A 13869-nucleotide genomic window follows, 5' to 3' on the forward strand; every position below is an offset into this window, starting at 1 on the left:
GCAAAATAATTAAAAAATACATTTTTGCCTGTCGTAATCGGCTCCTATAACAAAAAACACAGGCTGGGTGGCTTAAACAACAGAAATTTATTTCTCACAGTTCTGGAGGCTGGGAAGTCTCAGATCAAGGTACCAGCCAATTCAGTTCCTGGTGAGGGCCCTCTTTCTGACATGAATATAACCACCTTCTCGCTATGTCCTAACATGGCAGAGAGAAGGACCTCTGGTATCTCTTTCTCTTCTTATAAGGTAACCAGCCCTATCAGATTAGGGCCCCACCCTATTAACCTCATTTAACCTTCATCACTCCTCACAGACCCTTATCTCCAAATATAGTCACACTGGGAATTAGTGCTTCAATATATGAATTTTGGGAGGACACAAACATTCAACCCATAACATTGCCGCCCAAAATCTATAAGGTCATTACCAAACAAATTTGGCTACCATGTGTTAAGATAACATAAGATAGAGTAGTCTGAGGCCAAAGAGATTTTGTCATTTGCCTCTTTTCTTTGTATCTGAAGTTAAGATGCCTACATGTAAAGTGTGGACTGGGCTAGAAGATACCTAGCATCCAGTATTCATTGTTTTGGTGATTATTCTCCTTTTTATGTTTCTCCTTTAAGACTTTCATGAGTAAAGTCTTTATACCTTATGATGAGTAGAGGGCAGATGTAGAAATAACTTGTTGAAATACCAGAGGCACGTCCTCCTGTAACTTTGTGCAGGCCTCTGAGAATCTGTAGGCTTCTAGTCAGTGAGACTGAGTTGAATGATGACCCTGCTCTACAAAGTATAAAAGTTGTTTTGAGGTTTAGAATTGATTTGAGTTGTTTGGAGTGAAGCTGTTGAAAAAGCTCTGTGGTTATATAGGTATGAACTTAATGATCTTCTTAGCACTTCATGAATTGGAAAGATAGGCTTGTGGTATTCTTGTGGAAATGAGAGAACAAAGGCCTGGCTACTTATTTATCCCTAGAAGCATCATTGTGAATAATTAAAGAGGTTTCCAATAAATATAATCTCACTCATTAATTCAGTCATTTAGGTGTACCTCATATACTGCCACTGCTTCTAAGGATGCCTGTCTGACTTCCTACTTTTTTCAATAGAAAAATACTAAATTAGACAGGTACAGTGGCTCACACTTATAATCTCAGCACTTTGGGAGACCAAGGTAGGCAAATCACTTGAACCCAGGAGTTTGAGACCAGCTTGGGCAACATGGGAAAACCCCATCTTTAAAAACAATAAAGCAATTAGCCAGACATGGTGGCATACACCTGTAGTCCCAGCAACTTGGGACTGGGAGGCTGAGGTGGGAGGATCACTTGAGCCCGGGAGGTCAAGGCTGTAGTGAGCTGTGATTGTGCCATTGCATTCCAGCGTGGGCAACAGAGTGAGACCCTGTCTCAAAAACAACAACAACAACAGCACCACCACCACCACCACCACCACACACACACACACACACACACACACACACAGATACTTATTCTACTTTGCTAAAATGATGCTGGGAAAGGCATTTTCCCCCTTAGAATCAGAGTAGCTTGTAAAAAGCTGACATTGAACCCCTAGAGCTGGAAGGAGTACATACATGTGTACATTCAGATGACTGATGAAAAGAGAAAATCTTATGTGAGTTGGAGATTAGTGATTAATAGTTTTATTTATTTTCACCGTATCAGGCAGTAAAGGTAGCCTTATATTGGAAGAAAGGCCTAAGTCTTCTTGAAAAGGTCTTGGACCTCAGGAAGGGTCTGTTGGCTTGTGTTCCAAAGACTAGTTGTACCCCAAACTGGTCCTTGGCCTAATACTGATCTATGATGTTTCCCTAGTTTATGGCAAAATGAGATAATTAAGGACAATGTAAGCTTTCCATAAAGCTTTCTTTTTTGATATTAACATTTCATTTTTAATGAAATGGTGGTGATGATGAGTTCAAAAAGAAAACATCTTTCAGAATGTTGTTTTCTTTTGGCAAAATTAAATTTAAAAGATAAAAAGATAGCAACCCTTTGACCTCTAGTTTTATGGGGTTTTTTTTGTTTTTTGGGGGGGCTGCTCAGTGAAATCTAAAGCTCTCTAAACTGCTACTCTAGATCAAATAAATTTCCTTGAAATTAGCAGAATTTAAGTGGAGTGGCTTCTAGAATTTTTATCAATGTTAACTTAAATCACTTTATCATAGTACCTTAAAATGTATTTATAAATTAGCCTGTTCCTGGCTGGACATGGGCTCATGCCTGTAATCACAGCACTTTGAGAGGCTGAGGTGTGAGGATTGCTCGAGTTTAGGACTTCGAGACCAGCCTGGGCAACATAGGGAGAACTTGTCTCTATTAAAATTTAGAGAAAATTAACCAGGCATGGTGGTATATGCTGGTAGTCCCAGCTACTTGGTGGGCTGAGGTGGGAGGATCGCTTGAGCCCAGGGGGTCAAGGCTACAGTGAGTTCTGATTAGGCCACTGCACTCCAGCCTGGGCGACAGAGTGAGACCCTACTTCAAAAAAATAAATAAATAAAAGATAAATTAGCTGGTCTCATTTTTTCCAGTCTCCACATATTATAAGGGATTAAGCTCATTATCATCATTTTACAGGTGAGCATGTTGAGACCTAGAGAAGTAAAGTATCTTATTTTCAGTTCCACAGTGAGTTAGAAGAAGATACATTACTCGAATACAATCTCCTGGTGTTCCAGGTCAGTATTAATTGCACAAGGATAGCAAATGGTGTTTAATTTCTCATAACAACTCTGTCAGGTAGGAGCACTGTGTGAAGAATCCGAGGCTATTTTTGACTTAGGAAGAAAGAGCCTGGAGAGGTTATTAGTGTTTGCCGGGTGAGGGAGGGAACATTGGCAGAAAGACTGCCCTGTATTTGTTCTTAGCTACCTTATGTTGCCTCGCTGAACTTAGTTAAGTGTGGAAAAGGCAAATAGGCTGAAAAAGAATCATCAGAGCCTTTATTTTTCATTTCTTTTGCTTCTCTCGTAGTTCTCTTCTGGCCTTTTTAACAAGCCAGAAGAGCCCAAAGATGAATCTCCTTCTTCGTGGAGATTGGGACTGAGAAAAACTGGCAGCCACAACATGCTGAGTGAGGTGGCCAATTCCAGGGAACCTCTAAGGGACCGAGGCTCTTCCATCTACCGTTCCTCTTCAAGCCCTCGGATTTCTGCTCTACTAGACAACAAAGATAAGGTGCAGTTTGGGAGGGTATGGGGGAATTCCAATGCAGTTTTTTTTTCCATGAAAATTCAATCTTAGGAACAAATGAAAATATTTTCTAGTCCTTAAGTTGATTTTGGAAATGCAAAGCCTTTAAAGGGAGACAGGCACACTTATAGTTTAATCAAGTAGCTATTTGCTTGCTATTATTTACTTGGCCAAAAAAAAAAAAACTTTAAAAATAGCTTTTCCTTTGGTTCGTTCAGTCTTCCTTGCCCCCTTACCTAAAGCAAAAAATAGATCAGAAACATAAAAATTTCAATATGGCGGAGGGGGGCACAGGACCGCAGGCAGGGGTCCTGGAGCCAGAGGGCCAATTCCTATCCCCTCAGCAGCATGGCATCGTGTGCTGAACCCTCTGAGCCCTCTGCCCCCGCCTCCTGCCAGGGTCCCACTGCTCGAGGACTTCGAGGTGCTGGATGGGGTCGAGAATGCAGAGGGCAAGGAGGGAGAGGAGGAGGAAGATGACCTTAGAGAGCTGCCACTGCTGGAGGACATGGGACAGCCCCTGGTGGAAAAGACTGAACAGCCCGGGACCTTGGCCCGAGAGTTCCTCACTGCCATGGAGCCTGAGCCTGCCCCGTCCCCGGCCCCAGAAGAGTGGCCAGACATAACCAGCTGTTGAGGAAGAAGACGCTTGTCCCAGGGCCACCGGGTTTGAGCTGCTCAGTCAAGGGCCAGGTGGTCACCATGCATTTGCAGACATCACAAGAGAATGGCATGTGGGTGCAGGAGGAGCCGGAGCTAGTGTTCACCCTGAGCGTCTGTGAGGTCATCCAGGCCCTGGATCTCAGTGTCTAACTCATGGACGTGGGGGAGGCAGCCATGGTCACTGCTGACTGCATGTACTGCTACAGCCCCCAGGACAGGAGCCCATACATCCCCCGTACGCGGCCCTATGCCTGGAGGTGACCCCGAAGATGGCCGTGGACTGGCCTGACCTGGAGATGCTCATAGGGCAGGAGCGCGTGGCCTTGGCCAACCGGAAGTGGGAGTGCGGCAGTGCCCACTACCAGTGGGCGGACTTCGTCCTGGCCACCAACTCCTATGACCTTGCCATCAAGACCGTCACCTCCAGCGCCAAAGTGGACATGACGTTCGAGGAGGAGAAGCAGCTCCTGCAGTTGAGGGTGAGGTGTCTGAACAACCTGGTGGCCTCACAGGTGAAGCTCGACCACTACTGCGCAGCCCTGCGCTCCTGCAACCTCGTGGGAGCACCATCTGGACAACATTAAGGCTGTCTTCCACAAGGGCAAGATACTGCCCCAGCAGGGTGAGTACAGTGAGGTCATCCCTATCCTGAGGGCGGTCCTGAAGCTGGAACCTTCCAACAAGACTATCCACGCAGAGCTCTCGAAGCTGGTGAAGAAGCACGCAGCACAGCGGAGCATGGAGACCACGCTGTACTAGAAAATGCTGGGCAACCCCAGCCGTGCCCCAGCAAGGGTGCCTGGTCCAGCCCATGGAAGTGGCTGTTTGGGGCGACTGCTGTTGCCTTGGAGGGTGTGGCACTTTCTGTGGTAATTCCTGCCAGGAACTGACCGCCCAGGTGGCCACCACCCCGTCTGCACACCATGGACCCTGCCCTGCGCTCCCTAACTCCCCCAGGCTCCCTGTCCACTGCCCTCCCTGGTCCAGCCCCCTCCTCCAAGGTGGAGGCAGCAAGGATTGGGGGTTGTGCAGCCCAGCCAGTAGGAGGGACTGAGGCCCTCTAGGAGGAATGCTCAGAGCAAGGGGGCCCTCATTCCTTCAGACCCAGTTTCCCCCCCACTCCCCTTCTCCCGCTGGGCTAGGTCTCCGCTGGGGCTGGCCTCAACTTCTCCTCAACAGGCTTGGGGGCAGCCCCTGCTGCCTTGCCTGCCCCACGCTGTCTAGGCTGCTTTCCCGCCACAGTGAAATAAAGCCTCCTACTCTGCAAAAAAAAAAAAAAAAAAAAAAAAAAATTCAGTATGGCCTAAGAGGTTCTCTGGGCTTTGAATCCAAATTAAGCTCAGGCAAATTAGTACTTGGAAAAATAATTTTTAACTTGTCATTCATTCATTAATATGGTTAGGCTAACTTCACAAATAGTTTGTATATTCATTCAAGATTAGTAAATTTTTATTTTCTTCACTCTTTAGTTCCAGATTTTATAGGACTCTCTTAGTGCTTTTTTCTGGGGTCACATCTTCCTTTTAATCACAGTCCTCTTGCTTTATATCTCTGGAGACTACTCAAAGAGATGAGGCATATTGGTTGGATTAACTCTGCAGCATACTATTGTACATATTCCTAAGGAAGCTGTATTTCAAGGAAAAGATGTACTGGGGACTACATAAATCTTATTTCATCAAGAATATTAGAGTGGAGCTTTCTGTTTGTGGCTTTTCAAAGGCTCTCCTCCTCTCTTGGCAGAGGTGCTGCTTTGTGTAATTTGTGCTGCTGTTTTCTTTATTTGCTCATCCTGACTTTCCCATGAGAATTATTTCCCTTCATACTGTTTTTTAATGGAAGAAAGTTAGGAGTAAGCTTTTGAAAACTAACCTTTTGTAAATACCACTCAAAATAGAATTAGTGTGGGATCCAGAAATAAGATTATGTAGGTATATTAAGTTCTGCTTTTTTACTCAAAATGTTTTACGCTGTGCCAGTATTGTACCTTTCTTGTGCTTTACTTCTTTTTATTTTACAGGAGAGAGAAAACAAAAGCTATATTAGTTCACTAGCACCCCGGAAGCTCAACAGCACAAGTGATATTGAAGAAAAGGAGAACAGGTAATCCTAAAACCAGCCAAAAGATGGTCCTTGTCCTCTTAGGTCTGCTGGACATAGTCATCTCCTGGGCATTACTCTTCTGCATTTTTCCCTCAGATTTCCTTACCACATTGTGAATTGTTTGTTCCTTCTGCTTAGAACACCTCTCAACTCTTATATCCTTGCTTTGCTAGTTCTTTATTCTTCAAATTCTAACTCCAGCTTAGACATTACCTTCTTTAGGAAGTCTTCCCTGATTTTTCCACACATGCATTAGTTTTGGCCCACCAGCAGGCTTTGTAAAGGTAGGGTCTGTGTCTGTCTGGTTTCTCAAGGACCCCTAGTTCCTAGCACAGTGCCTAACACATAGTGAACACTAAAATAATGTTATTTAATTAAATTGACCAACTTCTAATTTGTCAGAAGGTAAAATTAAAGTCTTCCTAATTAGTTAAATGTAGGGATTTTGAAGTATTGCTGCATCTCGGGGCAAAATGTGATCTCAAACCTTAGCAGCATTGGCATCACCTGGGTACATTTTATTTTTATTAAAAAAAAATTTTTTTTAATAGAAGCAGGGTTTTGCTATGTTTCCCAGGGTGGTCTCAAACTCCAGGCCTCGAGTGGTCCTCCTGACTTGCCCTTCCAAAGCACTGGGATTGTAGGTGTGAGCCACTGCTGCTGGCCCGGGTTCATGTTAGGACTCCAGAATCTCGGGCCCTACTCCAGATCTACTGAATTAGAATCTGCATTCTAATGAAATTTAATACACATTAAAGTTTGAGAAGGATTGTGCTAGAGAATCTTGTGAAGCATGGAAACCCATAGGTTTTGCAGCAAAGACCCTGAGTTATCAATTGTGGATCAAAAATCCTAGTACAGCACTTTCCTGGATACCTTTTCATTTATAATGCTAAAGAGGCTTCCAGCAAGTCTTCCTTCCCCTTCCCCTTCTGTAATAACCTTTTTTTCTCAGTAACTTCTTCATCTTCCCCCATCATTTCCTTCTCTGCTTAACTTAAAAGCCACCTACTACTAAGACTGATTGCAACACACTTTTTTCTTTTTTCTTTTTTTTTTGAGACAGAGTCTCACTCTGTCGCCCAGGCTGGAGTGCAGTGGCACGATCTTGGTTAATTGTAGCCTCTGCCTCCTGGGTTCAAGTGATTCTTATGCCTCAGCCTCTCGAGTATAGGCATGTGCCACCATGCCCGGCTAATTTTTTTGTATTTTTAGTAGAGATGGGGTTTCGCCATGTTGGCCAGGCTGGTCTTGAACTCCTGACCTCAAGTGATCTGCCTGCCTTGGCTTCCCAAAGTGCTGGAATTATAGATGTGAGTCACTATGCCCAGCCGCAAAGCAGTTTTTAAGTGAGGATCAAAAGTGACTTCTTATTACAAAAGAGTTAGAGACCTTTGACATGAGGAATTTGGTACCTGTTGAAATTAATTGGTTCAAAGTTGATAAAAGAAAGCAGGCAGTAATACTTCTCTTCTGTACAGAAAACAGGTACATAAAACAGAATCACCTGAAGAATGTGTCTATTAGCCATGTTATAGTTTGCCTGTTTGTCTCTTCTCTCTCTGTTTGCATTGTATCATGGACAAAAACTGGTGGTAGGAATCAGTGTTTTGTTTTCCTTTCATGCTTCTACAGAGAATCAGCTGTTAATCTAGTGAGGAGTGGCTCCTATACCCGGCAGCTATGGAGGGATGAAGCAAAGGGAAATGAAACCCCACAGACAATTGCCCCCTCCACCTATGTATCAACCTACTTGAAAAGGTACCAGGCTCAAAGGGGGTGGGAGATGTTCCTTTCACTCTAGCCATGGGAATATGGGTAAGGATTGTATGCCTTTTTATGTTGGATTAACACCACAGAAATGAATCAAAATGAATTACTTTCAGGTTTCTTAGAATTAACATCTTGAATAATTTAAAATTAAAATTAATTTATTCTCTTAATAATTGAATTAAAGTAAGCTAATTTCAGATTCTCACTACTGGCTCCATACTTCATCCTCTCCATTCTGTTAAAATTTTCAGTCAGAAGTGGCTTTCAGTAATGTCTGGGCAAGACTGAATTTAAGTTATCCTTGTCCAGTAGCTGGTTCTCCTTATTCTGAAACAGAGTAGTTCTCATCCCATGTGCTATTTTTGGGGGGAGAAAGGGAGGGATACTATAAAGTGGGGAGGGATGGGAAATGGGGACAGTTTTCTATTGCATTAAAGAAGTTTCATACTGAAGCCTGTTAATTTAGGGACTTGAGTTGTTTTTTTTCTTAAGACTTTAATGGCCCTCAGATCCATCAAGATGTGAAACTCGCAAGTTTGGTGCAGAGAAGGTACATGGGTTTCCTTCTTTTCTCATCTGTATTCCCTTTCTGCAATTATTTTCTTTGCCACATACTAGCCAGCAAACCAAGCACCTTTGCCAGAGCCATTAAGCTACAAAAATACTTAATATTTTAATTTGAACTTTGCTGCTAATGTGGAAGAATCTGTTTTTTATTGCTTACTTTGAATTCTTTCTTTACTTCCACTTAACCCCTCCCACTATCTCCTCATACCATAGCCTTCATCACTGGGTTTTTTTAGATGATTGGTTGGCCACCTTAGAAACAGGCCCTGGCCATAGACTAGATGAGCACATTAACTCTTTGTAATCAACACTTATTTCCACTTGACAGAAAAACTTGTCAACTAGTTATTGTTGAAACATGGGAAATAGCTAGAAAACAGTCATTGTTGCCTTTTAATGTTCTTCAGTTCTGTAGATACATTCTATAAGAAAGGGCTCAACTTGGGAAGTATGAAAGTTTGATGGACTCACTGATGCTTTATTACACAAAAGAGGTGTTTCTTGCTCTATGAGGCTATCACCTATTTGTCTTAATGGCTAAGGCCTTGGTCTTCCTGGATGCATTATTATTCCTTATAGTTGAATCCAAGATCAAGAAAACTTTTCTGAGAAAATAATGTTCTAGATCAAGGGAAGGGAGAAAGCTGCCATTTAATTTCCAGGCATGGAGTTATTCTGTGGTGAGGTTGTTGATTTTTGTGATCCAAATAATCAGCAAATGGGTTGAGAGGCATTTGGTTTGATAGATGTAGTTTGGCAAAGTTATGGTGAACAGTGAAGGGACAGGCTGCCTCTGTTTAGGATCAAAAGCATGCTTAATGATGTGAGCACTTTTTGAGGAAAAGATGTACAACTTGCTTCATATCTTGAATTTCCAAAGCTCTTCTCCTGTAATCCTAAAGCATTTTTTGATTTTATAAAAGCCGATTTATGATTTTTAAAAAGAAAGAATCTTATGCCATCACCATTTAAAAGAGCAAGTGTAAGGAGAAATTTGTCATTTCCCAGCTATGCCAAACCTTCATATACATTCCATTTTCTAGTTCATCTCTTGTGTATAGGCAGAAATTCCTTTCATATAGCCCATATTAAAATACCTCTTTTCCAAGGAAGGCTTTATAGCTTTTTTTTTTTTTTTTTGTTATCTCCTCAAGTGTCTCATTTCTATTATAGTCAAGAAGTATTTTGGAAATTTGAACCCAAATAATTTTTTCCCGCAATTGAGATGGTTCTTACCTGTCTTCAATTGAAACAAATAAAAGTTGCCCTTTATTGCTCATACAGTATTACTTTCTAGACTTAAAACTTTAAATCCTCCCAGAGGCAATTTTGCTTTAGGCTGAATAACTGCAGTTCTCAAAGTCACTTTTTTTCACAGAGCTTCTTTACCCTTTTCCACTTTTAAATTTTAAATCTCTGCTCCACAACCTCTCCAAATTCTCTGGTCTTACTTTTGCTTTTGCAGTGCTAATTCTGTATCAGGTAGACATTTGGGGTTGCATGATTATTTGCATTGGGTTTGTTGGGAATTATTTTCTTCTAATAAAATTATCCTATTTCCTATTATTCCCTTTCTTAGCCTCTCCTCTTATCATATATTCTACTTTCCTGCTTTCCCTCATTCAGTATCATCTCTCTTCCTCCACGTTCCTTCACTCTTTTGGATGATTGACCAAAAAGACCATCCTTCAAAGAGTGATGATTCCTTCATTCTTTTGGATGATTACCTGCTTGCTGCCAGTGACTCAGCTCTAACTGGAGTTGATCACTTCACTTCCCAGTTGTCATACCCTTTCTTTGGTCTATATTCATTTCAAGTGCACAATCTGGGTGGGAAGGTGGTGCTGGGAAATGGTGGGTGAGCAGCATGTCCTGAAGAAAGTGACTGTGTGCTGTTTTGCAGTGCTTCATTTGGTAGAAGTAGTGACCCCACAAGTCCCTACATTTCAGCCAATCGCAATTCATCTCCTGCTACCTCACCCATTACCATTGGTTCATCTACCTCTCGGGGCAGCCAGTGGCAACCTGCCTCTTCTTGCCCTGCACCAATCAGTGCAAACACTACTGCATCTGTACATCATGGCAGGTAAGGCTTCTTGGAGCCATTTGAGTTGCATTCATCAAAGTTAATGGCTCTGAAAACAGATATGAAATTTGAACCAAAGAGACTTTGTCACTATAAAAGCAAGTTAGAATTCCTGAGAAAATGTCTGAATTTAATGAAGATGCTTTTGCTTTGACTTGTATTAACCAGTCAACAGTTGCATATTGAATAATCAAAGGGTATGTATAATTGTACTTGGTGTTTGGACATCAGCTTAATATGACTGATTTCATCTCTCAACAACCTTACCAGTTGTGATTACAATTTAAGGGTCATACTATTGTGCTAAATTAAATATTGAAAATATTTTCATATTTTATTTCTATTAATTTTCCATTAATTATAATAGGAATCTCTTGTATTTAGTCTTTTAAATGGCATGCAAACCCAAAGCAGAAAGAACGCTAACTCATTTTCCAAAAGCCTGTGATAGCCTTCTGAAAACTCCCAGCCAACAAGAGTATTTTGCTGGAAACATTGTGAAAAGGGACAGATTTGTGTTTGTCTAAACTGTGTTCTGGGGGCAGTATCTGCTTGGTTTCTAGTTCAGCTAAGGGATAGCATGGTAGAGTGTTATTGTGAAAGTACATTAGGACTTTAGCTGTAATTTTACCTGTGGCTTTTAATCCTTTATGTGTAGTGGGAAAGGGTCTCTTATTTTGGGTCTGTGTCTACAACTGACAAAGAAAATGAAAAAAATCTTAATGATGGTGTTGGTGCAGGAACGCCAGTGATAGTGCTTGATTGATATTTGTCAGTTTACTAGATTTCTTTCCCTAAAATAAGTGGTGATCATTAATTCAGCCAGGAGGTAAGGGTTTATGATGGATTATTAATAATAATACTGTGTAATTATGGGTAAATTTATTAGGTCCTTATAATAATCCATTTGCATAACATGTTAACTATTATCACCATAGATGAAGAAACAAACATAGAGAGGTTATTATTACTATATTATATTACTATATATATATATATATATTTTTTTTTTTTTTTTTTTGAGATGGCGTCTCTCTCTGTCACTCAAGCTGGAGTGCAGTGGTGCAATTTTAGCTCACTGCAACCTTCACCTCCCAGGCTTGAGCTATTCTCCTGCCTCAGCCTCCCGAGTAGCTGGAACTACAGGTGCATGCCACCACACCCAGCTAATTTTTTGTATTTTTAGTAGAGATGGGGTTTCACCATGTTAGCCAGAATGAGGATGATCTTGATCTCCTGATCTCATGATCCGCCCGCCTTGGCCTCCCAAAGTGCTAGGATTACAGGCGTGAGCCACTGTGCCTGGCCATATTACTATATTTTACATATATAATATTACATATTATATAATAATACTATATTGCTATTACTATAACTATGAAGAGCTGCAACTGAGAGAAAATAATTACAACTGCAATTTGTTGGACCCCATTATGTGACAGGCATTTGGTTAGGTATTATATTGGGATTTAGTTTGCTTACATGTAACAATAAATCTAAGTAGTAGTGGCTTAAATAAGATAAAGTTTTTTTTTCTTGCACTTAAGAAAGTCTAGAAATATGCAAAGCTGGCTCAGTAGCTCCACAGTCATTAAAGGATCCAGGTTCTCTCTTCTCCACAGTTCTTGTGTCATGGCTGCCATTTCCATGGGTGGCTTCGTGGTCCAGAATAACTGCTGTAGCTCTAGCTATCATGGCTGTACTCTACGGAAGAAGAAGGAGGAAAGAAGGAAGCAGACAAAGAAAGAATGCCTCTGAACTGAGAGTTTTCCCAGAAGTACTAGTTGTCTGCATATGTCTTATTGGGTACCTCTAGTGGCCAGGAGACTTTGAGAAGTGTGTACTTTAACTAGGTATATTGCTGCCGTCAATAATACAGGGATTCAGTTCATAAAGAAGAAAGGGACAATGGATATGGGTTAGACAACTAGCTGTCTCATGCATACATGTATCATCTATTCTCTTATAATGAGCCCCCTATTATATAAAGTATTATTTTATAGATGAGGAAACTCGGACCGAAAGGTTAATCATCTGCCCAAGGTCACACAGGCAGTGAGGAACTGAGGTGGGATTTGAACCCAGATTTGTACATTTCAAAGCTCTTATCTATTTTGTCACTGTTTGTTTCTGCTGAGTTTGTATTTTATTCTGGGTACTATTTTAGGTGTCCTGCAGACATTATTTTATTTAATCATTAGAAGAACCCTGTATTTTAAGGTGCCACTATCTCTATTTTGTCAATGAAGAAGAGATCAGAGAGTCTACATTTAAGCAAATGTTGTGTTTCCAAAGCCCATGTTTATTCTACCCCATTGCATATCCTCTGATCTCTGCTCTAGGGCTGTGTTTATTCTAACAATCTACTTGTAAAATTACACTGCATTTCAAAATAATAGTAAAAGTCCTATTATGTAATTTAATAAAATAAAATCCTTGGCATTTCAACAGCATAAGAAATTACAGTGAGACCAAAACATGTTATTAACCTAAAAAGAACTTCAAGTAAGGTTTGGTTAAGTGTAATTTTTTATAGCTGTGTGTCTAGCTAATTTTATTAGTACTTCCTATAGGTTCTTATCTTGTAAGTCTGAGGAATTTTTTGCCTTTTCTTTTTTTATTAAAAAATGACTATAAAATTTCACCTTTTTTTGTAGTCATTAATTGCTTCTGGAGAATTAGCATGTGTTTTTTAGATATTACTTCTATCTTTTAAAATAGTCTGCTTTTATGTTTTATCTAGGTACCATATTTATATTTTTATATTTTTATTATTTTTTCAAGCTTGTAATGTGATTATTTGGAAGTAAGCTTAGAGCTACCTGTGAACATTTCTGCTAATAATTGTGAGTAGGTGAAAAAAATAGATTTTTAATATTTGTGCTTTTCGTTGCTTTCTCCATCTCTGTATCAGTTGTGGACCTCTGTTACCCCAGCAACAGCTGTGACATCACAAATGATAGCTTTTTGGGTGGAGAGTCAATGGTTGCTCTCAACTCTTTGTTAAGAAACAAAGATCTTGTTTTCATGTAAATGAGTTTAATTATACAGCTTGCTGTTGAAAAGTCTGTAGTTAAGGATACTTATAGAATCTGGTTTGGTTTTTGTTTCAATTTCTCACTTCTGCAGTTATGAATATAGACAGGCATTTGGTTAAATGGAAAGAGAGAGCAGTTACTGAACTAGGTGAGGGAGAACTAAGCACACTGAGCTGTAGTATCAGTTGTCTCTGGATAATCCAAGAAGATGGTCATCAAATCTAGGCTGAGGACTACCACAAAGACTCCCACTGCCAAGAATTAAGGAACAGGTAGAGACTAATATCGTAAGTGACTTTAATGTCTTTTTCTTGTGTAGAGAGGCCCTTTCTCTGTGTGCATGTGTGGAGACCAGATGTTACTGGGGAGTCGTTTAAAACACTCTTGCATATGTCACTATCTTGCCTTGTGCCAT

At 40.7% G+C, this 13869-nt stretch overlaps 1 protein-coding gene and 1 pseudogene across 19 annotated transcripts in view; both read left to right on the plus strand.

Moving 5' to 3' along the window:
* The window catches only part of LOC105484741 (protein phosphatase 1 regulatory subunit 12B), a 238801-nt gene that overhangs the window by 84397 nt on the left and 140535 nt on the right, over positions 1-13869 (plus strand). For 15 of the 19 annotated variants that reach the window (XR_011612766.1, XR_011612769.1, XR_989183.3 and 12 more), the window contains 4 exons: positions 3006-3209; positions 5908-5990; positions 7626-7751; positions 10234-10416. Coding sequence is in view for 14 of the 19 variants with exons in the window: in XM_071078115.1 (XP_070934216.1) it covers positions 3006-3209; positions 5908-5990; positions 7626-7751; positions 10234-10416 (596 nt within the window). In the remaining 5 variants the exon portion in view is untranslated. The other 4 variants (XM_071078090.1, XM_011746646.3, XM_011746647.3 and 1 more) reach the window with 2 other exon arrangements.
* On the plus strand, positions 3277-5901 carry LOC105484743 (peptidyl-prolyl cis-trans isomerase FKBP8 pseudogene; annotated as a pseudogene).

The sequence above is a fragment of the Macaca nemestrina genome, chromosome 1 (genome assembly GCF_043159975.1).
Source record: "Macaca nemestrina isolate mMacNem1 chromosome 1, mMacNem.hap1, whole genome shotgun sequence".
Classification (NCBI taxonomy): domain Eukaryota; kingdom Metazoa; phylum Chordata; class Mammalia; order Primates; family Cercopithecidae; genus Macaca; species Macaca nemestrina.